Source organism: Struthio camelus, chromosome 1 (assembly GCF_040807025.1).
Source record: "Struthio camelus isolate bStrCam1 chromosome 1, bStrCam1.hap1, whole genome shotgun sequence".
Classification (NCBI taxonomy): domain Eukaryota; kingdom Metazoa; phylum Chordata; class Aves; order Struthioniformes; family Struthionidae; genus Struthio; species Struthio camelus.
In genome coordinates, this window is record NC_090942.1 from 93,924,757 (window position 1) to 93,946,859 (window position 22,103).

Consider the following 22,103-nt stretch of genomic DNA (forward strand, 5'->3'; position numbering starts at 1 on the left):
AGACTGGATCCATAAGAAGCAGGCACAGGGCTATCTTCACAGTCAAAGGTCTGCCTTTCTCATTTTCACATGTTCTCCTGAGAAATTAAACAAATGCATACAAAAAAAAAAAAAAAGACAAATACCATCTTCAACAGAGCTTGAAATTAAGCTTGTGCAAGAGCCTCTGGATGTCCCAGGGGAGGGCGCTTCCCCTCCCTCCAAGTGTAATTTCACCGCCAATCACTCTTGAACGTGACGAGAGACTGAGAGAAGTACCTCACACCATTTAATACGATTCATTCTTATTTGCCTTTTCTTTTTCTCCTATTCCTCCCCCGCTGCTCTCCGGGACCTGCAGTAGCTCCCTGTTGAAAATGCAGCAGAGTGATTGGGAAGCCCAGCCTTAAAGGTGCACGGCAAATGGAGGGAAGGAACAAAGCACTGGCGTGACAGAGCGATGCCCAGCAGGGTAGTTGGGCTGTATCAGACAATGTTGCTCATCTACTGCCCTCCCCACCCCCAGGGTTTCTATCAAGGAGAGATGAAGGTAGCACTAAGCCTTGCTAAAGGCACTGTAGGGGCTTTCAGCCACCATAGCCAAGCAGAGCTGTTCCTGTTTTTTAGGGGGCAACAATGTTTTATAGTGGAGTGGAAATTTCACATGACTCGAGCCACTGCATTTTTTTCTCAGCCTTTCTCAGAGCCTTTGCTTGGGCACCCCGTGTTGCACCTTAAGCGACACCTTTGCAAATGTGATTGTTATGACCTAAGCAGGCCTGGATTTGGCCAGTCCTCTAATAAACTAAAAAAACACAAAAAACAAAAACCAAAGTTACAGATAGCTGATGGGATGTACCTTGGCCAAGTGACAAAGTAAATCAGAAACAGCATTAGAAACATGACCTGAGTCTACTAGCTTCTCCCAGCCTTGTGGATTAGCCCACACTGGGCTCCCATCAAATGGGCCCATCCGTTTTCCTCCTAACCGGAGGGAGAAGTAAGAATCAAGAGACCTGAGCTGCTTCTCTACGTGATCCCATTGAAACCTACTGCTGTGGTGAGGGTTTATGCACTTTTCCCAGTGGCTTACTAGGGACTGGCAGGAGCAGGAACTGGTAATAGTGTCTGATTCATTAGGAAGACAAGACCTTATAATGCCTTAGCCTACTCTTCCTTACCCTGTTGGTGCTGCTCCTGGATGTCTCCCCCTCCCCAGGAGATGCAATTGCACAGGGCCACAAGCTATCGCCCTGGCTGCCTCTCACTGCTACCTATCCTAAGCAACTGACCCAGCAGGAGGGAGGCAGTTGAAAAATGTCCCTTGAGGGGTTTCACGGCCTCCAGGACCACTCGGGGAGACTTTTCACATAGCAGACTGGCCAAATGGATACATGACCATGGATCAACTTTTGCTGAGACCCTAGACATGCGATGTGTTCCCACATTCCTGTGGGGGATCCGTTATGTCTTCCCATCATGCTGCCAGGAGCTTGTCCTGGCTCTTCCCAGGTGGAAGGACAGTGTGCAGGAGCTGGGTGGCCGAACAAAGCTGGAGTGGGAGACTGCTGCCTGCAGAACTAACTTAAATAACATTACGTAGCAGAAATCACGTAGTCTTTGCTCACTGTCAGCAGCAGCAGCCTTGTTTCGGCATAGCTGTGCCATACAGCTTGCCACTGCATTAAGACCCTTGCGATGGAGAACTGACTGCCCTATGTTTGACCACCATGCACTTCTGAGATTGATCGGCATTTTTACGAAGCAGTTTTGGTAGGGATTGCCACCACATCACCCGAATGACAGGTTGCCGTGGAATTATGGAGTTTAGACAGAATACCCGTGTTCCTTTCTGTCTCTTCACCTCCATAATGCAGGCAGCCTCTTCCAGTCCCAGAGAACTGATGTGTTTTTGCTTGCATTTCTCATGTAGCGTTTAAGTCAGATGAAGACTGGAGAGAATTCCCTTGAAATGAGAACAATTGAAACTGATGACATTCTCCATTACAGAGCCCACTGTTTTCCTGGAAAAGAAGTAAGCACTTCAACTGCAAGACAAACAATGGTGCCATGTTGTACTATTTACATCATATTTAATAACGCTCTAGTACCGTTCAATATAAATAAATAACCATTAAAAATTACTTCCTTGACATTCTCTTTCTTTTGTCAATAGTATTTTCTGCAACAGGAAATGTTAGTATTCATTGGCTGGTGAACTAGATGAATCTCAGAGAACATGAGTATCAGACACTAATATGCTAGTAAAAAACAGGAGCTGCAATTCCTTCTCCTGTTTTAACTATCTTAGGATTGATCTGCAGCTTCCCTCCCTACTGCACCCCTATATTTGCTTACCCTGAAACCTGTGGCCCTCACTGCTGCTCTGCTCTTGGGCTCTCCCACCAGCTCTGCTAATAAATAGCCATCTTAAGTTGTGGCACTGCTTACTCATTTGCCCTTAGCTCGTGTATCTCAACTGGCAACAGTCCTTGCTGTCCATCATCTGCTCTGCAGAGGAGGAGCATTTGTGCTGAACAGGTCCAAATGTCTGCTAGCCTGGAATGGTAGTTGTGTACATCCACGCTGCCCATACAAGGCTTTGGGCCTGCACAATCTGCGGTGTGACGAAATTTCTTGATTCACAGAATCTCCTCCCCTGCAGGGCTCCAGGTTCAGGCTGGGACAAGAATGGAAACGGTGTGAAGGGTCTGGCCCTGAGAGCAGGCTCAGACCTGCGCTAAGCTGACAGCGTAGCACAGCGCACTGGAATCCAATTTCCCGGTGGGAAAAATAGGAATAGTAACTTTGCTTTCTTGTAGGAATGCAGAGAGAAGAAATCCCTAAAAACATGGGTTGGGGAGTATCCTTTGCAATGGGAATAGACCCTTGCTGCAAACTTTCACTAGCAGTGCCAAAATTCTACATAGGACTTGTATGAAAATCTCAAAAGCTGAACCAAAGGCCAGGGAATTAGTCACCGTATCCACTCCTTTTCATACGGGCAGCAACCTTGCCCATCTCAGAGGGGAAAATGGAAGATCTTAAGCAACTCCTTTGCTTAAGAGGGATATAGATTCCCTCTCTTTATCCCTTAAGAGGGATAAAGATTCCCTCTCTCTTGCTCATTCATTAAAATCACAAAGAAGGTCACTTTCTTGTTTTAATGCTAGATGGGATCAATGAGCCTGCCAGTCTAGTGGCAGGGGTGGGTGGGCCAAGCCTGTTACCTCATGGAGAGCCCAGGAGATAAAGCTCTGACAAAGAGAGAAGAAAAAGTGTTTTACAGAAGCCAGGCTTCCTTCATGCTATCCAGTTCCAAAATGCCAGACGCCCGTAAAAAACAGTCAGGACTATTTTCTAGGATCCAGAGAAGATACAGTTTTCATGGTACATTTAGTATTCCTTCATGCTGAGATGGGTGACAAGGTAGCTTTTTCTCCTGGGTATGCTTATCTCTGGCCTGAGCCTCACTAAACTTAAAATAAGGGCAGCCTCCATTTCTCTATTTGCTGCCTGTTCTTTAATTTCTCATGAATTCTCCTCCGAGAGGTTGTGCCTTTCCCCCTTTCCCCCTTCTTGTACTCTGACCTCCCTCCTATAGCAGGGTGTGCTGCTACTAGTTGCACATATACTCTCTCAGATATCCTTCGAAGAGCCCTCTTCTTGGAAGCTTCCCAAAATCCCATGGGGACTGTCTGCTGAGCGAGACAGTCCTTTGCACATGTTTTCACCTCGGTATGACTGCTCGGGGGCCAGAAACTTAGTGCCACCCACATCTCTTGCACAAAGGAACGGCAGTTCCCCTTGCTAAACTCCCCTGCTTGCTGTGTTTCTGATTATTTTGCCAGTTTAAGATGCCATTGTAAAGAAACCCCAGGGAGCATGAAACATGACATTCAGCAGTGAATGCAAAGCTCTACTGTTCTTCTGTGAGAGTTTGGGGTGGGAGGGGGAATATTTTTTCTTCATGAATAGGTCAGATGATCTAAGCTAAAAAGTAAGACAAAACAAGGAATAGGCAGAAAAGAATTGTAGTATAAATAAATCAAAAAATAAATAAGTCTCCTGCCAGCCCAGATTTTCTTGGGTGGGGAATGGTACAATTACTCATAACTTTCCCCCAGCTATGAAAATCCTCAATGTGTTTTGAAAGCCTAAAGCCTTGTTTCTCATGGCTTGAATGAAGATGGTTTTCAAGATGTGCTTAGAGGGGTTTCTGGGTCATTTAAGTTCTCCTCCTGGAAGTTGGAGTGACACCTGCCCCCTTCCTACATGATACAAACGATTGTGCTTTTAATCCAGTGCATCCTCCAGTCCTTATTTGCTAGCTCCTCCTTTGTGAGCTGCCTTTAACCTCACTGTCCCCCTGTTTTATTAAGGGAAAGGGAATTGTTCTGGATGACAATGTCTCTTCTTTCTGTTTACAGGGCCAAACATGCCTTTCAAAGTTCACCTGGAAAACTTTGTCACATTTACTACTTCAGTTGTCACTTATGGTGCTCAAGAATAGTTCCTTGACGGTTTCTCTCCACATTCCTTGATGTTATCGCAGGAGATGAGCCCAGGCTCAGGGTTCCTCTTCTCTGAGCATTTCTCACCCACCTCCACTCCAGAGAGGTGTCTTTGTCTGTGGAAATTGAGGAAACAGCTCTATATATCTGATTCGAGGCTACTGAAGTGCCTGATGGTGCTGCAGTTGGGTTCCAGGCTAGAAACAAACCTTCCAAGTCCACCCATCTTTGTTCCTGCTTTCTGGGCTCTCCAGTGGCAAGTGGAGGCATGGCCTTTGAAGTACAGTATTTGCCAGGTCTCCCCAAGCGGGAGAGGAACTTTATCCAGAGGGCTGTGGGTCTGGGGATCTGGTATGGCATTTTCCAAAACAACTATAATTCAGGGCGGTTCCATTCTCAGCTGAGGTGGCAAGCTGAGGCACCAGATCCCTACTTGATACCTATGTACTTTTCTGAACTCCCAAACTGAGAATGAGGTGGTTCAGTACAGCTCCCTGCCCAAAACTGAAGGCTGAGCCATGTATGTATCTGAGTGTATCCTTCAGAGGGAGACCTTCTCTCAGGCTAGCTTTGTTTTTAAGCTGTTTTGAGAGCATCCCATTCTTAGGCTGACTGATAGATGTGCTTCTGCAGCAACTCCAAGCCCTGAATCCCTGCAGCTTGCCACAGCTGTACAGCTATAGTTTCACAAGCTGCCAAGAGATCTTCAGAGATCCTACACCCATCCTGGATTTCAGCCTTTATGCTGGCACAGCAGAGAATGAAGATCACGTCTAATAAGTTTTATGTTTAATGAATGAACACAGGCCCCACAGGGAAAGGGAAGCACTCCTCTCCCAAATGAGAAATGAGAGCCAGTGGATGAAGTCAAAGGTAAAGATCTATAGGATCACAGGATCAGCTCTGTCCCTCTTTGTTACCACCTTTCGGGCAGTGCCAGCTGATAGATGTGGCCACATTTGGGAGCTTTCATTATCCTCCAGCGGTGGAGCAGAGTGCTGGGCAGAACGGGCAGCGTGCACAGCTGTTGTGGTTGCTGACGAACTTCTGGAACAAACACTGCCCTGTGCCTCTGTCAAAACAAACACAAGATGGGGTAAGGAAAGGAAGTAGGTCTCAATACCACATCCACTACATCATGTCAAGAGATGCATTTTCAAGAGAGTTGTGCTTTTGCTCAGATAAACACAAGGTATCGGTAAGCAGGTTCCTCAACCATGCTACCACCTCAGGTTAGGGATATGGCTGAAGTGCTGTTTTTTCTATCTATACCACAGAGTCGGGGGGGGGGGATTTTTTCTTTATGAACTAGTAAAAGGTTTTGAAAGATTTTTTTTTTTCCCAGTAAAATCGTTATTTAATCCCTCCGATATTTTTTCTAGGAAAAAGCAAGACAATCAGCTCTGAGGATCCCTGTTTAGTCTGTCTGGAAGCTCTGAAAAACGAGGCAATTTCTTTCCTTATCTCCAGATATCACAAAGCAGAAAGAGTTAAGCTAAACTAAGTGAGCTCTTCTCTCTCAAATGCCCGTTATAGGTGTTAACAATAAGAATAGCTAGTTTTTAACACCATTTTTGAGTGATAGATTTCAGGACTTCAACAAAGGAAAAATACTAAGAGAAACTAGTCCCTATCTGCTGCGCTCAGAAACCAGCATTTTTGTTTCTATGGCAGTCTGCAGGGATATAAGCTATAATGGCTTTTGGCTGATCTGTGGCCCCTATCATAACACAGACAATCCTAAGGATTTCCCACACCCCCAGCGTTCCCCTTCCAACCCTGCACGTCCCCACAGTGTTTTTCAGAGAACAGGCTTATGGCTATTTTCTGCAATATCTCCACAGTGAAAGTCTGAGTTTAGCTGAAGATGGGCTGAGAGACCTCCTTTATGCCCTTCCTGCTCCTCCATTTTGCATCAAATGACTGGAGAAGTGGCTGAGGATCTTGCTCACTGTCCTTAATCTTAACACATTTCAGATCATCCCTAGTGGTTCTTGGGGCAGAGAAAAGCAGAATTTCCAATGCAGAAAGGTAAAACGCTGTCAGTAAATTCTGAGCTCTTTTCATTGTCTCTCGTGAAAATCAAAACTGTGGCATATGTCTTATTGTTTCCCCTTCTCCGATCTGCTCTGATTTGGAGTGTATAGTTCGTCTCTCACAGATTCACAAACAAAGCAGTGGTTCAGCTAAACACAGTTAAGAGCGGTGAGAATGCAAGGGAGGATAAGAGTGGACTGCAACTGGAAGGATGTAACTGTATTTATGCAGTACCCGTTAAAGCCTGATCTTTGCAGTTTGGCAAGCCAGAGAGTATGCACACATGCCCAGAAGCCATGAAAGTGGTTGAACTAAGGGGTTAACAGAGCACCAAACCCTGCACCAAGCAATGTCTACCTGGGGTAAAGGAAAAAAAGCCTCTGGGAGATCTGGGACTTGCCTGGCCTGATCTGACCCAAAATGAGGACAAGTTCTCAGAAGGGAAAAACAGAAATGTTCTCACAATTGTGGCTATAGAACAGAACATCCCTAGGGGAGGAATTTCACCTGTTTTTCCTCTAGCTTATCTAGATCATGTCTGCAAGATTCTGAAGCTCAGCAGAATCTCTCAGTCGAATCCACCAGGCTGTTCAGGGCAGCGCATTCACACCGAAGGCCTTGCTCTGGAGATGTCTCCTGGAGGGGGTGCTACCGGCCCAGTTGGCAGGCAGGACAGGTGCCCCACATGGAAGATGATACAGAAGGGGCTGTGGGTCAAATTCTGACCTGCAGGAAGTCATTCCCATGAGAATTCACTGTAGGTGAATGGCATGTCTCATGGAAGATAGTAAATGTTTGGCCAGGGGGGAGTGAGGATGAGGACAAAAGAGCAGACACGTAAGTACTACATTTATAAAATCATCACACACACACTCTGCGTCTGTAACGGAGTACTTAACTCCTCCTCTGATAAGTAGGCAAGCAGGCCTAATGTGTCTTTTTTTTTTTTAGTCTGCTCATCCTGTATGAACACCTCCATGTTAGTTAACTGGATCCGGAGCTGAGCTGAGCTTGGAAAGTCATAGCTTTGCTTTACTGCAGCCTCAGCATGAATGAGTTTATAAAATGAGCACGTTTCTGCTAGTGAAAGTCACACAAGCACAGGCCAAGAGAGGTGCTGCTGCCAAGCATAGGTGCCTAGCATCATTTCAGGTTCCCTAGGATATCTGAGATATTCATGGAAGGCTGGCAGATATGATACAGGGTTTGCGCCTGACAGGAGGGCCAGGTAGGATACACCAGGTTCCCTACTCCCACCCCTGCCATGTGCCAGAGCTGGGGTTACCTTTCATTCTTTGTATGGCTATCACTCAGAGGTGATAAGATGATATGGAAATGCCGTACACAGCTACAAGCAATACACATGCTAGGTCAGTGCAGAAGTTGAAACACTCGTGACTGTGTGTGAAAAAGCTGTCATTCTTGTTCCACTGGTAGTTCTGGGCTGAAGGGTATGTTGGGGACAGGAATGAAAGCAGCCCTGGAATATCTTCCAAAATAGAGGGGTAAATCATTCAGCATCCTGTACCCTGCCACAGGAATGTGTCATTCCAGGAAGACCTAGATCCTCCCAAATCAGACACCTTTATTCTGGGATTTGTGGGCTAGGATTCTGCCAAGGACAAACACTGATATCAGAGGGCTGGACAGTTGATATAAAGAGGAGATCATAGCCACTAGGTCATGCTGGGTTTGGATAGCTGGGATAAGAGTCACCCAGAGCGGCGTTGCCAAGCACACAACAATGCAGAGAGCCCAGCTACAGTCTACCCTATAGCTGGTAAATATTTAGAGGTCAATGTCTCTACAACTCCTCTGGAGCTTATTCTTCATCAGTCTTAATTTCTATGAACATATCACTGAGCTCCGATACATTCCTGCCCTTGCCTGTGGTGGTGGCTACAAACCCTTCGTCCTGCTGAACTTTTCTCTGTGGACCACACAGGCACTCCTAGTGCTTTCACTATTTCTCCTCAATAGCAGGTGTACTCCTACCACTGGTAATGTCAGTACTGGAGCCCCTCAGACTGCGTGAGAGTTTGTATAGGTTACTTTTTGCTGGTTCCTGTTTTGAGATGGTGTAAGTGTCCCATCAGCCTTTACGTGCTGCCCCATACCATGGTTTGTCATGAAGTACCTCTTGCAGGAGAAAAGCTGAAGGTAGACAAATGAAGCACAGCAGAGGTGGCAGGGCTGCAGGGCTGCAAGGGAGGAAGCTCATCATCTGCAGGCGTGTGATGTCTTTCCACACACTGTAGAGCAACTCCTACACCAAAAAGACTTTGGACCTGGCAGGAATCTCTTATAGGGGAGCAAAAACTTTGACTTGTCATTATTGAGTGAAACTATGAGATTTTTCTTGTCTTTATGCAGGCAAAACTTCCACGTGAACTGCAGGAAGGCATGAATGAGTAAGAAATGCAGACAGTAAGGGAGTAAAGGTGAGAATCTGTTTCTTGTGCAAAGAATGAGATAAGGGAATTACTGGGACTGTCTTATGTATGCAGTCCTAGAGGAAATAATAACACAAATAAGGAAAGTAGTACAGATTATTTGCCTTGCTAAAAGCGATAAGTACAAGGATACTCACACCCTGGAGCTGGCTCTCTGCTTACACCTCTACTCTGGGGTCTGTAAATCCACGTTTGCCTTCATTAACCAAAGTAGGCCTCTCAGTTCTTGTGTGCCAGACCAGCACCTACAGGGAATCACAAAGAGAGTTGAGGGGCTCTGGATGCCATGGAAACACTGAGAGCAGCAGGTAGGATCCTGAGCAACCTGGGGCTCAGAACTGTTTGAAGCGTGCAATTCAAAGGACTTAATTCAGAACCTGGGGGAGACTTTATAAGTGCATGAAAGAGTGGCAAGGAGGAGAGATCATTCTGGACCAAAACCCCACACTCAACCCTCTGCCAATCCTCCTGGACTTGGAGAAGAAATCAAGGTGTAAATTATGCAGCTGAGGCTCTTTAGTAACACAATTACAATGCATAGCACTCCATGTTCCTCAGCACTCATTGTGCTTCTCATCGGCAAAGCATTGGACAGGCTCTAGCTCCCTCAGCATGATTCTGAGCTGAGGTGTGCAAGAGCAGGCACAGTGGAAGGTGAATGGGGCATAGCAGGAGGCTGCAGGAGAGGCCAGAACCCGGCAAAAGGAAGGTATCTTCAAGGTCCCTTGTCCTGCTCACCTTTGTGCAGTTGGCTGCTTTTGGCTCCAACCCATCCATAGTCACCAGATCCTTCAGCAAACTGGTTTCCTGGTAGCCTCCTTTAACTCCCTCCAACTTGAAACTGGCTTGAGGCTTCTCCAATATTAGCTTGATGCTGATGGCAAATCCAGCCATGTCAATAGCGAAGGGTCGGTTGGGATCAAAGACCGTTTTCCAGCCCACGACCTTCCCTGCTGGGCTCACTTTTGGGGATTCATATCGCAGACCCCCAACGAAAGCCACCGGCCAGACTGACACCCTCCTTGTGTAACGCATCTGTGGGCCAAAAGGAAACAGTGGTGTGAGAATTCAGCCCTGTGACATTTGTCCCAGCCTGTTAGTATACCATCCTCTGTATCATTTGGCACCTATCCTCCCCCACTGACTTCCTACACAATCATGCAGCTCTAAGCAGCACACACTCTTGTTCACCTATGCTACTGCTTGAAAAGCTACAGTCTGCAATGCCATGAGCTCTGTCTTAACATAGTCTTCTGCTCTGAACAGCAAAATTCACTGCATTTTATTACCTAAATTCAGTCCTCCAGAAGAGGGAAAAGCTTGGTTTCTAATCTCATCTGAACTTTTATAATTTTCTTAATAGAAACATTCCAAACACAGCTCCTACCGGGCCTCTAGCTCCCTGTTATCAGCTCCACTCGCACCATCTTTACCATTATTCAAGTAATCTACCTCCCTCACTGATGCATCTCAGTCCTTACTTACAGCAACTTCCCCCCCCACACCCCACCTTGTTCTATCATCCATGGCTACTTCCTAAGAGGGTGAGTGTTTATTGAAATTGCCTGAAAGGACTTGGAAGGAAATAGGAAAGGATGAGCTTAGCAGAGATCTAAAAAACTGTGAAAACTGGAAATAACACTGATGCATAACACAGGATTTTGAGTGGTGTATTACAGTTTGGCTTAAATTGGTGACAAGTGAGTGTTACTGAATAATCATCTTTGCAAGTCTGCCATAGACTTGACATCTCACAAAAGCCAAGTCTCCAGCAGAAGTCTGGGCAAGCTTTTCTGATCCCAGGGACATGGCTTTGTTGTGGTGGTTGGAACTCAGAATACAGAAGGGCAAGAAAGGGGAAAAAGTGGATTAGAAAGTCAGTCAACTTTTCTAACACTGCTACAACAGGGAAGATTTATGTTTTGGCAGAAGTTTGTCTTTGTGCTTATTTAAACCAAGTCAGTTCTCCCTGAACCTCTGCTCCTCTGGGGCATCTATTCTATGACCCCTATGAAAACAGACCTGGCAAAAGGAGATTTAGTTGGTGCAATGTTGGGTGACCGCCTATGCACACCTGCAGCCTACACCATGGCTGATGCACTGTTTGATCTTTTAGCCCTTTCAAGAATGGCTACTGGATTTGCATAACCATTGGTTTATATCTGCCCTATTCCCAGTTCCCGCAGAGTGCAGAGAGGGAAGGGCTGCAGGCAGCACGCCAGAACCTTCGTCTCCCAGCTGGTGCTAAAAGTTCATTTGGTAGTCCTGCCTCAGAGATCTCTCTGAGGACCTTGCCTTAAGAGGTCTGGCTGTATATGTTTGCAGCTATATTGTGTTTTCTGTCCCATGTAATTTTATGGTTCCTACCTCTTCAAAGAGCTCCAGGCTGTAGGTGTTATCATCATCGGCAAAATACACTACCCCTTCTGGTGGTGCAGTGTTGCTGAAGCTGTTCCTCAGCCAGTGCAGCCCCAGGTTCCTCTGTAGTGTCCCCCTTGGGGTATGGGATGGGATCCAGGACAGGCCCAGCTTCAGACTCTTGGGGGTCTCCACATTGAGGTGGGTGAAGTTAAGCCCTGCCTTCTCCAGCAGGTTGGATACCAAGTTGGTCCTCCGGGGCGAGTCCTCCACCACCACCCAGTGCAGATTCTGTACGTGCAGGAAGGTGTTGGCCAATCGGGTCAGCTCAGCTTTTTGCACTGGCCGGGTGTAGGTAGGGGTGATAACGAAGATGGTTGGCAAGGTGTCTGACCATGGGGGAGGCCTGGAGTACACATAATTCTGGATGACTTTAGGCGTTGCCGCCATGCTCTGCTGCTGCCGCATGCATGATGGGAGGCCTTCCTCTCTCAGTGCAGATGTACCATTGACAAGAGCTTTAGAGGTCACATTCTCATCTGTCTCTTCTGGGGCAAAAGGAAGGAAGGAAAGAAGGAGGGAAGAGGAAGAAAGATGTTAGAAAACTAATCACTGCAGGGCTGCCTCCTCTCGAGGGATGCTGCAGATCTGCCGGTCTGGTGTCTGCCTGAGGCAGAGGTTCCCTGACAACCCTCTTCTCAGAGTGCTCCCTCTCACAAGCACCATAACAGCAATACTCAGCACAGCAGCCTCTTTCTGAAGACAGCCGAAGGACATGCTCTTCAGAACAGCTTGGGTGCCTGCTTCAAGCAAATTTGTTTTGGTTTAACTCATCCTGTGAGGGAGTCTCTTACTGAGGGCTCTCACCAGCAATTGTCACAGCGACAGGCATATTGACAGCAGAGATTTTGCACTTACTTCTCAGGAGGCTGAGGTAGCGGGTGGTTGGGTACTGATGCCACAAAGTTAGGAGAAGAGCCCATGGCAAGGCGATCAGGAGCGTGGTAAGAAGGTTACGTCTCCTCAGCATGCTGCAGAGAGCTTCCAATGCCCAGGCATCTCTCTACCTTTCAGAGCAGGGAAAAGAGAAAGCCTCTGAAATACCAGTCACCATAAACACTAGGACAGTAAGATTAGAGACCAGACTAACAGACTGAATTCAGCTTGCTTGGAGGGAGACATAATAAATGATGGACATTATTATACAGCAAAGCATTTGTTGAAGTATAATCAGGAGTCCCATTAGGTTGCAGGCCTGATAATTCCTATGCTATTGAATATAAGCTTTTATCTATTTATGTTGCTATAAAGAACCACCTGCTGCCCAGAGATGAACTAGCTGTCCTTGACTTAAGGTTGTTCACCTTGCTGAGTCTGAGGCCTAAGATGACTGTTACTTGCCCCCGTTCCAGATGGGTGTTCATTCCTGAGCCTAGTGGTAAGCATTTAATGTGCTTAACTGGCAGAATTATTTAAAATTGTGTGCAAGATTTGCATTCTTGAATATGCCAGTGGGCAAAACAAAGAGAAAATGTCAGGGACCCTAAAGATGCCTAGCATCTCTTTCACTCTTGCAGTTTTAAATTCATCCTCCTTATGCAGATGCATTGATAAAGTCAATAACCACACCGTTACCTACTAAGTTTTCCACAAAGCCCCTGCCTCAGTCATTCCACAGTGCTGGTGGTGCTTGCTGAAAGCTTAATTATTCCAGATCTCTTTCTACTGCTAGCTTGCAGTATTTGGCCACTGCAGCATTTATTTTATATCATAGACTTTTGAATACTTTAATTTCCTTCATAGTATTTCTGTAACGTACATGACCAGGAGAGCTGAGGATTCACAACAGTTAACATTTGATTTCAAATGTTTTCTCCCCATAAGGTGAGAGGAACTAAAGGAAAATAAAAATCAAGGACGAAAGTATCAGGAATAATCAACAACAAGGGGTGCCTTATTTACAGGCACTCCAAAGCTACAGCAATCCTGTGCTTGTTTTTTCCCAGTTGTTGAGCACCTTTGGCTCCCACTAGTCAATACGATTAATGAACAGCCAGCTCATCTGGAAATCAGATCCTTGGCTTCTCAAGGTAGGCATGCCTTCAACAAAGTATCCAACATTAATGATCAGCTTGGAAAATACAGACTGAAGTCCTTAGTTGTCTGTTATAGACCACTTGTCTGGGGACATAACTCAAGGTCATGGTGTGATGAGATCCCAGTCCTGGCTCTCCTATTTGAAAGTTCCTTCATAGCCTGTGCGCAGTAAGTCATATGAGCATCAGATCTCAGATGTGACTTTTGGAGGTCCAGTAGTGTAGTGTATGTATGGCTCTGACACACTGTCAAGAACCTTTTCCTTCAATTTCCAGCTTCTCTTTGGTTTCTCTCTGGGTACTAAAGCTCTCAATCCTGTTATCACACGCCCAGCAACAAAAGCAGCGCTTCAGAAAGAGGGATCCAGTTTTGCTGCTGCAGAAGAGCAACCCAAGGAGACACTGAGTGGTACAGAGCAAAGTTGCTTGTTGCCGTCTGAAGACTCTTTGCTGTCACTCCAAGCAGGTTGCCTGATGCTTGATTGAGACATGCATTTGCTAGATTTTATTCCCCTCCCCTCCCCTCCTGGTAACATCTGTGGTCTGTTTCCTCTTGGATTCCTTTCTAATGTCAAATATTTCTCCCAGTGGACTTCCTTCCTGCTACAGAGATGCTCCCCTGGAACCTAAAGGGAGCGTAAAACTTCCATTACCTCTCCTACAGTGAGGTTTCCATTGGGAAACTGCAGTGACACTCCTAGGGAACTGGAGAGCTACTGTATGATACAGCCGCTCCAGGCTCACTTGCTCTCCTAGGCTGAAGACAATTTGAGGGAAGAGGACTATGGCATCACGTTGACACAAAGGAACAAAAGGATGTTCAAATTGTTTGGTTCTAAAATCCTGCTCTGCCTTGTATTTCCTAGGTGTGCTGCAGGCTGATCATCTAACACCAAAGTCCACAAAGGGAAACGGGCACACTGAATGCAAAGGAAACTCCGTATGCAGGATCGGGGCCCAGCAGCACCTCATCTGTCCAAAGGGGAAGGATCACCCTGCTTCAGCCTTAGAGAACCTGATCTGCAGTGACAGCAGCTACCTGGTACTCCTGGAAGATATCAGAGGGCATAATTCTAAATTCATCATCTGGGTTCTTCTTGGGACCAGTTTTCAATGTTTTCAATGACATTTTACCTTGGTTTCCTAACAAAACAAGTGTTATGTGATTGCAGGGCTCATCAGAGCCCTACCACCAGTAACTATCAGACCCATTTCAGCCAAATTTGACAGAGGTCTGGCATGTCCCAGCAAGACTTCTGGTAGGCAAGCAGATGCAAAAACCACACTCACATGCTCTAGTAAGAGAATTGCTGCACCGTGAACTCATTCCTTATCAGATACCAACTGCACGATGCTGGAGCAATCCCTCTCGGCAGCCTACCTCTACTGTTCCCCAAATTAACTGTTCACAGTGATAATCCTTAATGCTTCTTAACTGCTCACTCAGGGAACAACTTGGTGTTTTTCTTCTACCTTCAAGCTATGAAAAACCAATCAAGTAGTAGGCCAAAGGACCTGCTTGGCCGAGGGCCATACAGAAGTGTTTTGGTGATGCCAACAGCAGTCTTCTATAGCAAACACGTTTTGCTTTCTGATGGCTGGGTCCAGGGCAGGCACCAGAGGCTCCTTCAAGCTCTAGTGCAGAAGGGGTAGGTGTCTAGTAACCTACAGGTTTAAGCTGGACATAGGGCAGGACGGTGTACTCACACGGAGGCTGCTTCACCCCCAGGAAATCCCCTTCCCTTATCAGAGCAGCAGGACAGAGCAAGGCTTCCTGCCGCTCGGAGCTATGAAAACAGGCAGAGCCACCAAAGAAATCCAAGCCTGCAAATGAAAGGAGGGTCTACACTTCCTTGTAACGGCAGCAGACACCCAGGTTCACCCAGGCCCTGGCTTGGGGTTCTCACAGCTCCTTGCCTTCTCTGGGGATGCTTGGCATTACAAATGGCCCTACGTTAGTGTTTCCTGAGGCAGCCAGTGTTTTTCCTGTTAATAAAAAGCCTTAATTATACAGGCACAGTTTCTATGCAGCGGGCCTGCTGCTGCTGCAAACGCAGGTTGATCCTGGAGGGAAGGCGAGGAGGCAGCGGCGGTGGCAGCTGTGTTACCAAGAGAGTACAGTGGAGAGAGGATCATAGTTGGAAGAGCTTTAACAAAATCTCTTTCTAGTTCTTTCTTCTCCTCTTCACAGTCAGCCCTGTTCATGCTTCCTGAACACCGCAAACAAGCAGAGATGCTGTCTGTGTGTGCAGCTCCCCTGGTGCTCTTTGCTCATTTAATTCTACATTCACTTTCTTTCTATTGCTTCTCGATAGCAAGCAATCCTGAAGAACTTCAACCCTGCAAAAAGCACCAGGTCACTTGTGAACCTCACAAGGAGCCTGATTTTAATACTGTTTTCAGAAAATCTGTCTTGAGATACTTTATTTCCTCTTTAAAGCCTTACTTTCTCTCTACTATTGCTGCCCCCTTTATGCCTCTTTCACTCTCCTTTCCTTAGTCTTTAGGTGTCTGTTCCTCCCTGTTTCCAAGACTAGAGGCATCTGCTGACCTCCTAATAACACTAACCTTCATCTTGCCTCCTTCCCCACACAACTGCATTTTCTTAATGGCCACTGCACATGGAATATTTCCCACAAAGTAGTCCATTAAAGCATCAGCCCATCCTCTTGAAAATACTGCATCAAAACCTAGCCACGTGTCAGTGCCTCTGGGTAGGCTGCTGATGGCCCCACTGGGGTTTTCAGAGGTTTACTACACATATTTTTACCTACATCTTATAATTAAAAACAAAGACCCCCTAAGTGGCTCAGATTAATTGCATGCCTGGCTGGCAGACATTACTGCATGCATTCTTGGCACAGCCAGCCATCTTCCCTCTGCCTTTAAACCTATTCAGAGTCGATCCCAGTGAATGAGGTTTGTAGATCACGAGAAAATTTTGTGATCATCTAGACCAGTCTCCAGCAATCGTCCCGTAATTCCTGGGTTTAAACTGTAGAGGGCAGGGGCTGTCTCTTAATGTGCTCCTGTACTGATCCCAACAGGGGCCTTTGGATGCAATTGCAATACAAATATTACTGATTATACTCTCTTGCTGTCTCTTCTCCTCCCTTGCTGTTTTCCCTTTCCTGCCTATTCCCCTTTCTCCTCCCTCTTCTTTTTTTTCCTAGTGTCTCCTGCAGCCCTCGCTTGTGTTACGCACCCTTAACAACATTAGCTGGATGTTTGATGGATGCCTTCAATATGCTGCCTGTAGCCTTCTTGAGCTGTTTTCCAATTACACATCCCTCTTCTTAATTTCATCCATCAATCTTCTGTTCTCCATTAAAAAATAAACAAACATACACACACACACACACGCGTGCACGCACACACAGACAGCACAAAGCTGGGTATGCTGAGGACAAAAGGTTTCTTGTGCTATGATGAGCTGATGTGGCTTTGTCAGACTTCTCAGTTCCCAGGACACAATGGCACCTGGTCTCTATTAAGCTGTTGTGCTGATGCAGAGGGCACTAATCTGAAAGTTGGGAGAAGAGAATGAGAGAAGCGTGCGGGGAAGAGCCTAGCCCCAAGTTTGTGTGCCCCAGACTGATGCTGAAGAGAAGTGAGATGCGACTGTAGTTCAGAGCATCCCGTGTGACAGACCCCTCTGTCCACTGCTGACTAATTACCAACAGACGATACAATTTGCTATAAGCAGGGCAGTTCAGCTGTTGGGAGAGGGCTAAGGATTCCCAGGCAGGGAAACAACCTAGGCAGCCTCATTGTTCGGATACAACTTTAAGATACTCAAGTTTGTGATTTTCTTCCTGAGCTGCAGAGTGATTTTAAAGGACACATCTGTGGATGGAAGGTAGAGAAAGGTGAAAGCTAGGGAGAGGCCTGGCTCACTGGGGTTTACGAGGCTTATGTGAGTTCAGGAGCCTGTGATTTTGCTATAGCCCTGTTAAAAAGGTACTCAATTTACTTCCTTTCTGATAACTCAAAAATTATTGGAATCACCCAGAGTTAGGTAGTTCTGTTTTGAGATTTCAAAACACTCCACCCACTGGATTCAGCGTGAGAATGACACCTTTCAAAAGGTTTGCTCTGCAAGGAAAGTAATTTTGCAGCCTCTGGTTCAGGGCAGCCAGACTGGCTGCCGAGCTCACAGAGCGAGTGCTGGAGCAACCTCAGCCCCAGGACAATATATCTGTCATCTGAAACACAGACTGTAAAGAGCATCGTTTTAAGGAGGGACGAGTTTCAGAGTTCACACTGTTCCCCAGGAACATCCCGCCACCAAGTGTACAGACTTGTCTAGGCAAGCACCCAAAGCAAACTGATCTCAGCTGATGGAGCCAAAAGTTTCAAAAAACTCCCCGTAATCTTGGTTTGTACCCTGTTTGCAAGCCTACCGTTCTGTGTGCACCTTGCGAGGAGAGAGGAGGTGGAGAGGGAAGGAGAAGGGTGTGGGGAAGAGGAGAAGGGCAGAATGGGAGCAGAGCTGCCGGCAGGTGTAGATGACTCTTAATTTCACACACTGGAACTGTCAGCAGGATTTTGGGTTTGTTTTGCCTGCATTTTGCTGCCTCTCCCCTCCAGCCCCTAACCACCTTGAGGAACTCCATGCAGATTTCATGAGTTCCCTAACTCTCGGTGTGGGAGATGCGATGCTGAAGGCAGAGCAGGGAGATTTCAATTATTGATGAGAGCGACCTCTCTTTAAACAAGGAATGCATAATTCATGGCAGCGCCGGTATTTGTGGTGATCAGCAACGGCTCCGTCTCTGCTTGCTGAAATGCACAGAAAGTTGCCATCCCCTCGTCTCCATTCCCTCGGGCCCATCCCACAGAGCCTTTGGCCAAAGCTTCAGCGCAGCGTAAAATTGATACCAGCCAAGATGCTGCAGTGCTTCCCCACACTGGGCAGTCTCCTGCCTATTACAGATGTGCACAATTAAGTGGGAGGACGGACTGAAGGAAAGACAGAAGTGGGCGGACTGGGTTTTTGCTAGGGGATTAGCAGGGGTAATTACTGCGCAAACAGAGTCACAACAGGACATTTCTCTGCAGTGGAACTCCTCTGACCCTGAGTCAGATCTGCGCTCAAGGGGCCGATGTAGAACAGAAAGGACAGATTAAATCTAAAGGACAGCACCAGTGGGGTCACTTTCAGCAGTGTTTCTTGTGCAGGGTGGGAAACAGAAGGGAAGATTTGGTTTTCTAGCCAGTCAGCAGTTCTCTGCTGGAACTGGGTGACTCAAAAGCAAAAAACCCACCCACCCAACCAAACCAAAACAAAAAAAACCCAAAAGAACAAAAAACCTGAAAAGGAGAGGAGGATGTTCTGGGAAGGGACATTTTACTGGTGGATCAGGAAAGGGAATGGCTCTTTCCTAAACCCGTGACTGGGACCTCACTTTCCAGTAGCGCAGGTACTGCAGACCACTGCAGTCCTAAGGCAGTCCTAATCCTCATGCTCAGCTAGCCGAGGATTGAATCCTTCCTCTGCCACAGACCTTGTGAGTGACTCTGGGTAAGCAGCTCCCGTCATCTGAGTGGTGTGAATAATGATATTTCACTACTGCTCGTGGGGACAGCGTGTGAGGCAGAAATAACCGATGTCCACTGAGACCTCTGGAGAGATGAAAACCAGACAACTACAAATAGTAAAACAATATGGGGAAGGATGGTCAGGTCCTTCGCTAAGGCAGGAAGATGGGATCTAGCAGCAGCTGTGGGGACACAGCGTTTGGGCCCAGCTACACTCTGCCATTCAGCGCGAGGGCTCCTTGGGGGGGGGAAACTTCCCCAGGAAATGAGTCACTTTTAGTGAAACAGCCTCCCTTCCCAAGCCCCCACATCTTCCACAGATGCAATGAAAAGCTCCATCCTGTCCTTGCCAGCACCGGTCCCTTCGCCATATGGGACTGCAGTTACTCCAGCCCAGAAACCGGGCTCGTCCTTCGCCTCGCGCTCTCTTCCCACTCCTCCACCCTCCGCACGTCTGCAGGCCAAGCATCTTCCGCCAACCTCAGGCCTGTCAGCTCTGCAAACAGCTCGGCATGGCGCCTTTCCTCAGAGGGTGAAACAGCTTCTTTATCCCAGCCAGGTGGTTCTTTGCTAAACAGCACCAAGTGGGGGAGGGCTACGCTTTACACAGGGTTCTCTTCCCAAGTAAAAAGGAAAAAAAACAAAAAAACAAAAAGCAAAAAAGAAAAGTTGAGGCAGCTAATTAAATCTGCTGGCTAGGTCCTGTGGGAGCCAGTACTTTTGAGCAGCGCGTGGCTCAGCCTGCTCTGCCCAGGTGAAACGAGGATATCCACCGTTATCTGGGCTATCGGCAGGAACGGAGGTAACCCAGCTCAGATAAAGCCTAGACCTTGAACTAAACTCCAAACTCAGCTACACAGGGAACCTTCCAGAGCCTGAGAAAGGAGGTCTAAAATGATATACGCTATTTTTAATCAGCCTAGACCCATACGTCCTTCTCGATCGACCTGTACAACCTGTCACGGCCTCCCCGCTGCCCTGCGCTTTGGCAATGCTGGGCTATGAATCAGAGCGACGCAGCCTTCGACCCACTTCTGATTTTCCTGCATCTGTGCTGCTTGTTCCTGACCAGATCGGTAATCCAGGGGTGCCAAAAATACCCAGAGGAAGATTGGCACTTCAGGCCCCAACAGAAGCAGGAGGTACCAGATGTCTCCTGAGAAAGCCAGCTCTCTCCTGAGAGACCTGCCTGCCTGGAATTAGCTTATCTTAAAAGGAGCTCAGGGGCTTATTCAAACCATGACTTCTCTCCCCTGCTGCCAAGTACTGGCAGAACCAAGGTCCTTTTTAGGCACTGATGACTATTACAGAATAATCGTTCCGAATGTATCAGCGTGAATCAGCCCAATATCTGCATTATCAAAAAAAAAAAAAACAAGCTTTCTTTTTCTGAGGAGGCAACATAAGTCTAAGGAAGCAAAACCAATACTGAATTGTTCCAAAGTATCTGTACGTTTCATCCAGAGCTTTCCCTACTGAGTTAACAGCTGAAGCCTGTTCAGCAGGAGTGGGAGCTGTCATTTTACAGGTTTCTTGTAAAAGCAGAAAGGAAAAACCCATAGTATTTGCTTTCAGAGCATTATCAAAGATGGAGAGGAATTATTTTTTCAGAGAAAAAGGCATTAGGCGTTATTTGAAGGATAATTACATGTCACAGGTGCTTGTTTGGGGAAAAAATATCATGTTGATCACAAGCTCCTTGTAAAGATATGGGGCACAAAGGCCAGCGCTGTTCCTCTAGTAGCAGCCAGGATGCAGAAATGGGCTTTGATCTTAGCTGTGTGTCAATATGACATCAAATGCAGACCTCCAGAGGAATATACTATCCCTAACGCACACTCCTGACTGATGAGACAGCTTGTTTTCCTTCTGCTTTCAAAGGCAATGTCAAAACGCTCTTCCCCTTTGGACTTCCCTGTTACTCCTAAGGAAGGCAAAAGAGACTGAAGGAGAAGCTGCTCTGGCTAAAATCATACTGCAAATGAGTGGAACAGCCGTTATGCCGTTTAAAACCCAGAGCTAAAGGTGTCAGCCATCTTTCCGAAATCTGCTAAAATACTGACATTTTAATGGTTCCCATGTGTGCTTGCACCCTGAAAAATCAGAATCCAGAGTCCTTAGTGCGTGAAAATAATTGGGGGCAGAAGAGCTGTGTGGTATATGGGCAACAACCTCTCAGAGCTTTTATTTGGCAATGCTACTGAATTACATGATCGATAAAGCATAATGCAAACAGCAAGTTTGAGCAGAATATTTTTGCAGGTGTCCGGCACTTAGATTAACCCAGAATGGAAACTAGTTAGCACTGATGAGTTGCCACGAAATCAAGCAGGCATTGATTAAGTTAGAGCTGGAATGAGGAGAACAACGCTTTGGCCTCCCTGATGGACATTTTTGCTGTTATAGCTCTCTGGTCTGTGTGAAATATGCTAGCTCTGTAACTAGCTGTGATGATCCCAAATGCTAATTCTGATCTTTTCCCCAAAATAAATCATCAGCAGTCATTAGATTTGCCACTTATTTTGTGGCATCCAAGTGCTATGCAGACACTTTTAAAAACAAATGTAGAACAGAAAAATAAAGTGATGCTTAGCAAATTTTCTTTTGTAACAGATATATGTGATGGTCCATTGCTTAATTTGTACCTTAAATGTCACAGGTGATCTATAAGCCTGGGTTTGATTAAAAAAAAAAAACAGGATGAAAAATAGAAAGATACAGAAAGCTACAGTGCTTGTCCTCTGCCCTCTGCATGTGAGATGAAAAGGGAGAAAGGGAACGAAGGAAAGAAGTGGCAGGAAGGTGATGACTTGTTGGATAGAAGGGGAAAGTCCTAGCAGGGGAGCTGTCAACTCTGGATCATAATCAAGCCACAAAGAATAGATAGATATTCAAAGTAGGTGCCAGGGCTACTATGGCATCTGAGATCAAGAGACCCTTGTGCAATTCATAGTTCCTACCCTCTGGGGATGCCGGGGAAGCAGGTAGCTCGATAGTGGAAATAGCTTAACTAGGCAACAAAACCAGCTGGTCAGAAAATAGCCCTGCATTACAATAGAAGGTTTACTTTCTAGAAAAAGTGTTGAAAAGCATTTAAGCAGCGAATACATTCTGGGGAACAGATG

At 46.5% G+C, this 22,103-nt stretch overlaps 1 protein-coding gene across 6 annotated transcripts in view; it reads right to left on the bottom strand.

Annotated features, from left to right (window-relative positions):
* Positions 1-1,805: 1,805 nt before the first annotated feature.
* LOC104144278 (galactosylgalactosylxylosylprotein 3-beta-glucuronosyltransferase 1) overlaps positions 1,806-22,103 on the bottom strand; it is a 31,360-nt gene continuing 11,062 nt past the window's right edge. For 2 of the 6 annotated variants that reach the window (XM_009675212.2, XM_068958672.1), the window contains exons 2-6: positions 12,260-12,404; positions 11,351-11,889; positions 9,722-10,018; positions 9,121-9,228; positions 1,806-5,565 (exon numbers count right to left, since the gene is read on the bottom strand). In XM_009675212.2, coding sequence (XP_009673507.1) covers positions 9,142-9,228; positions 9,722-10,018; positions 11,351-11,889; positions 12,260-12,371 — 1,035 coding nt within the window. In that variant the 5' untranslated portion in view covers positions 12,372-12,404 and the 3' untranslated portion in view covers positions 1,806-5,565; positions 9,121-9,141. Of the gene's footprint in view, positions 5,566-8,667; positions 8,922-9,120; positions 9,229-9,721; positions 10,019-11,350; positions 11,890-12,259; positions 12,409-22,103 lie in introns of all 6 variants that reach the window. The other 4 variants (XM_009675211.2, XM_009675213.2, XR_011143761.1 and 1 more) reach the window with 3 other exon arrangements.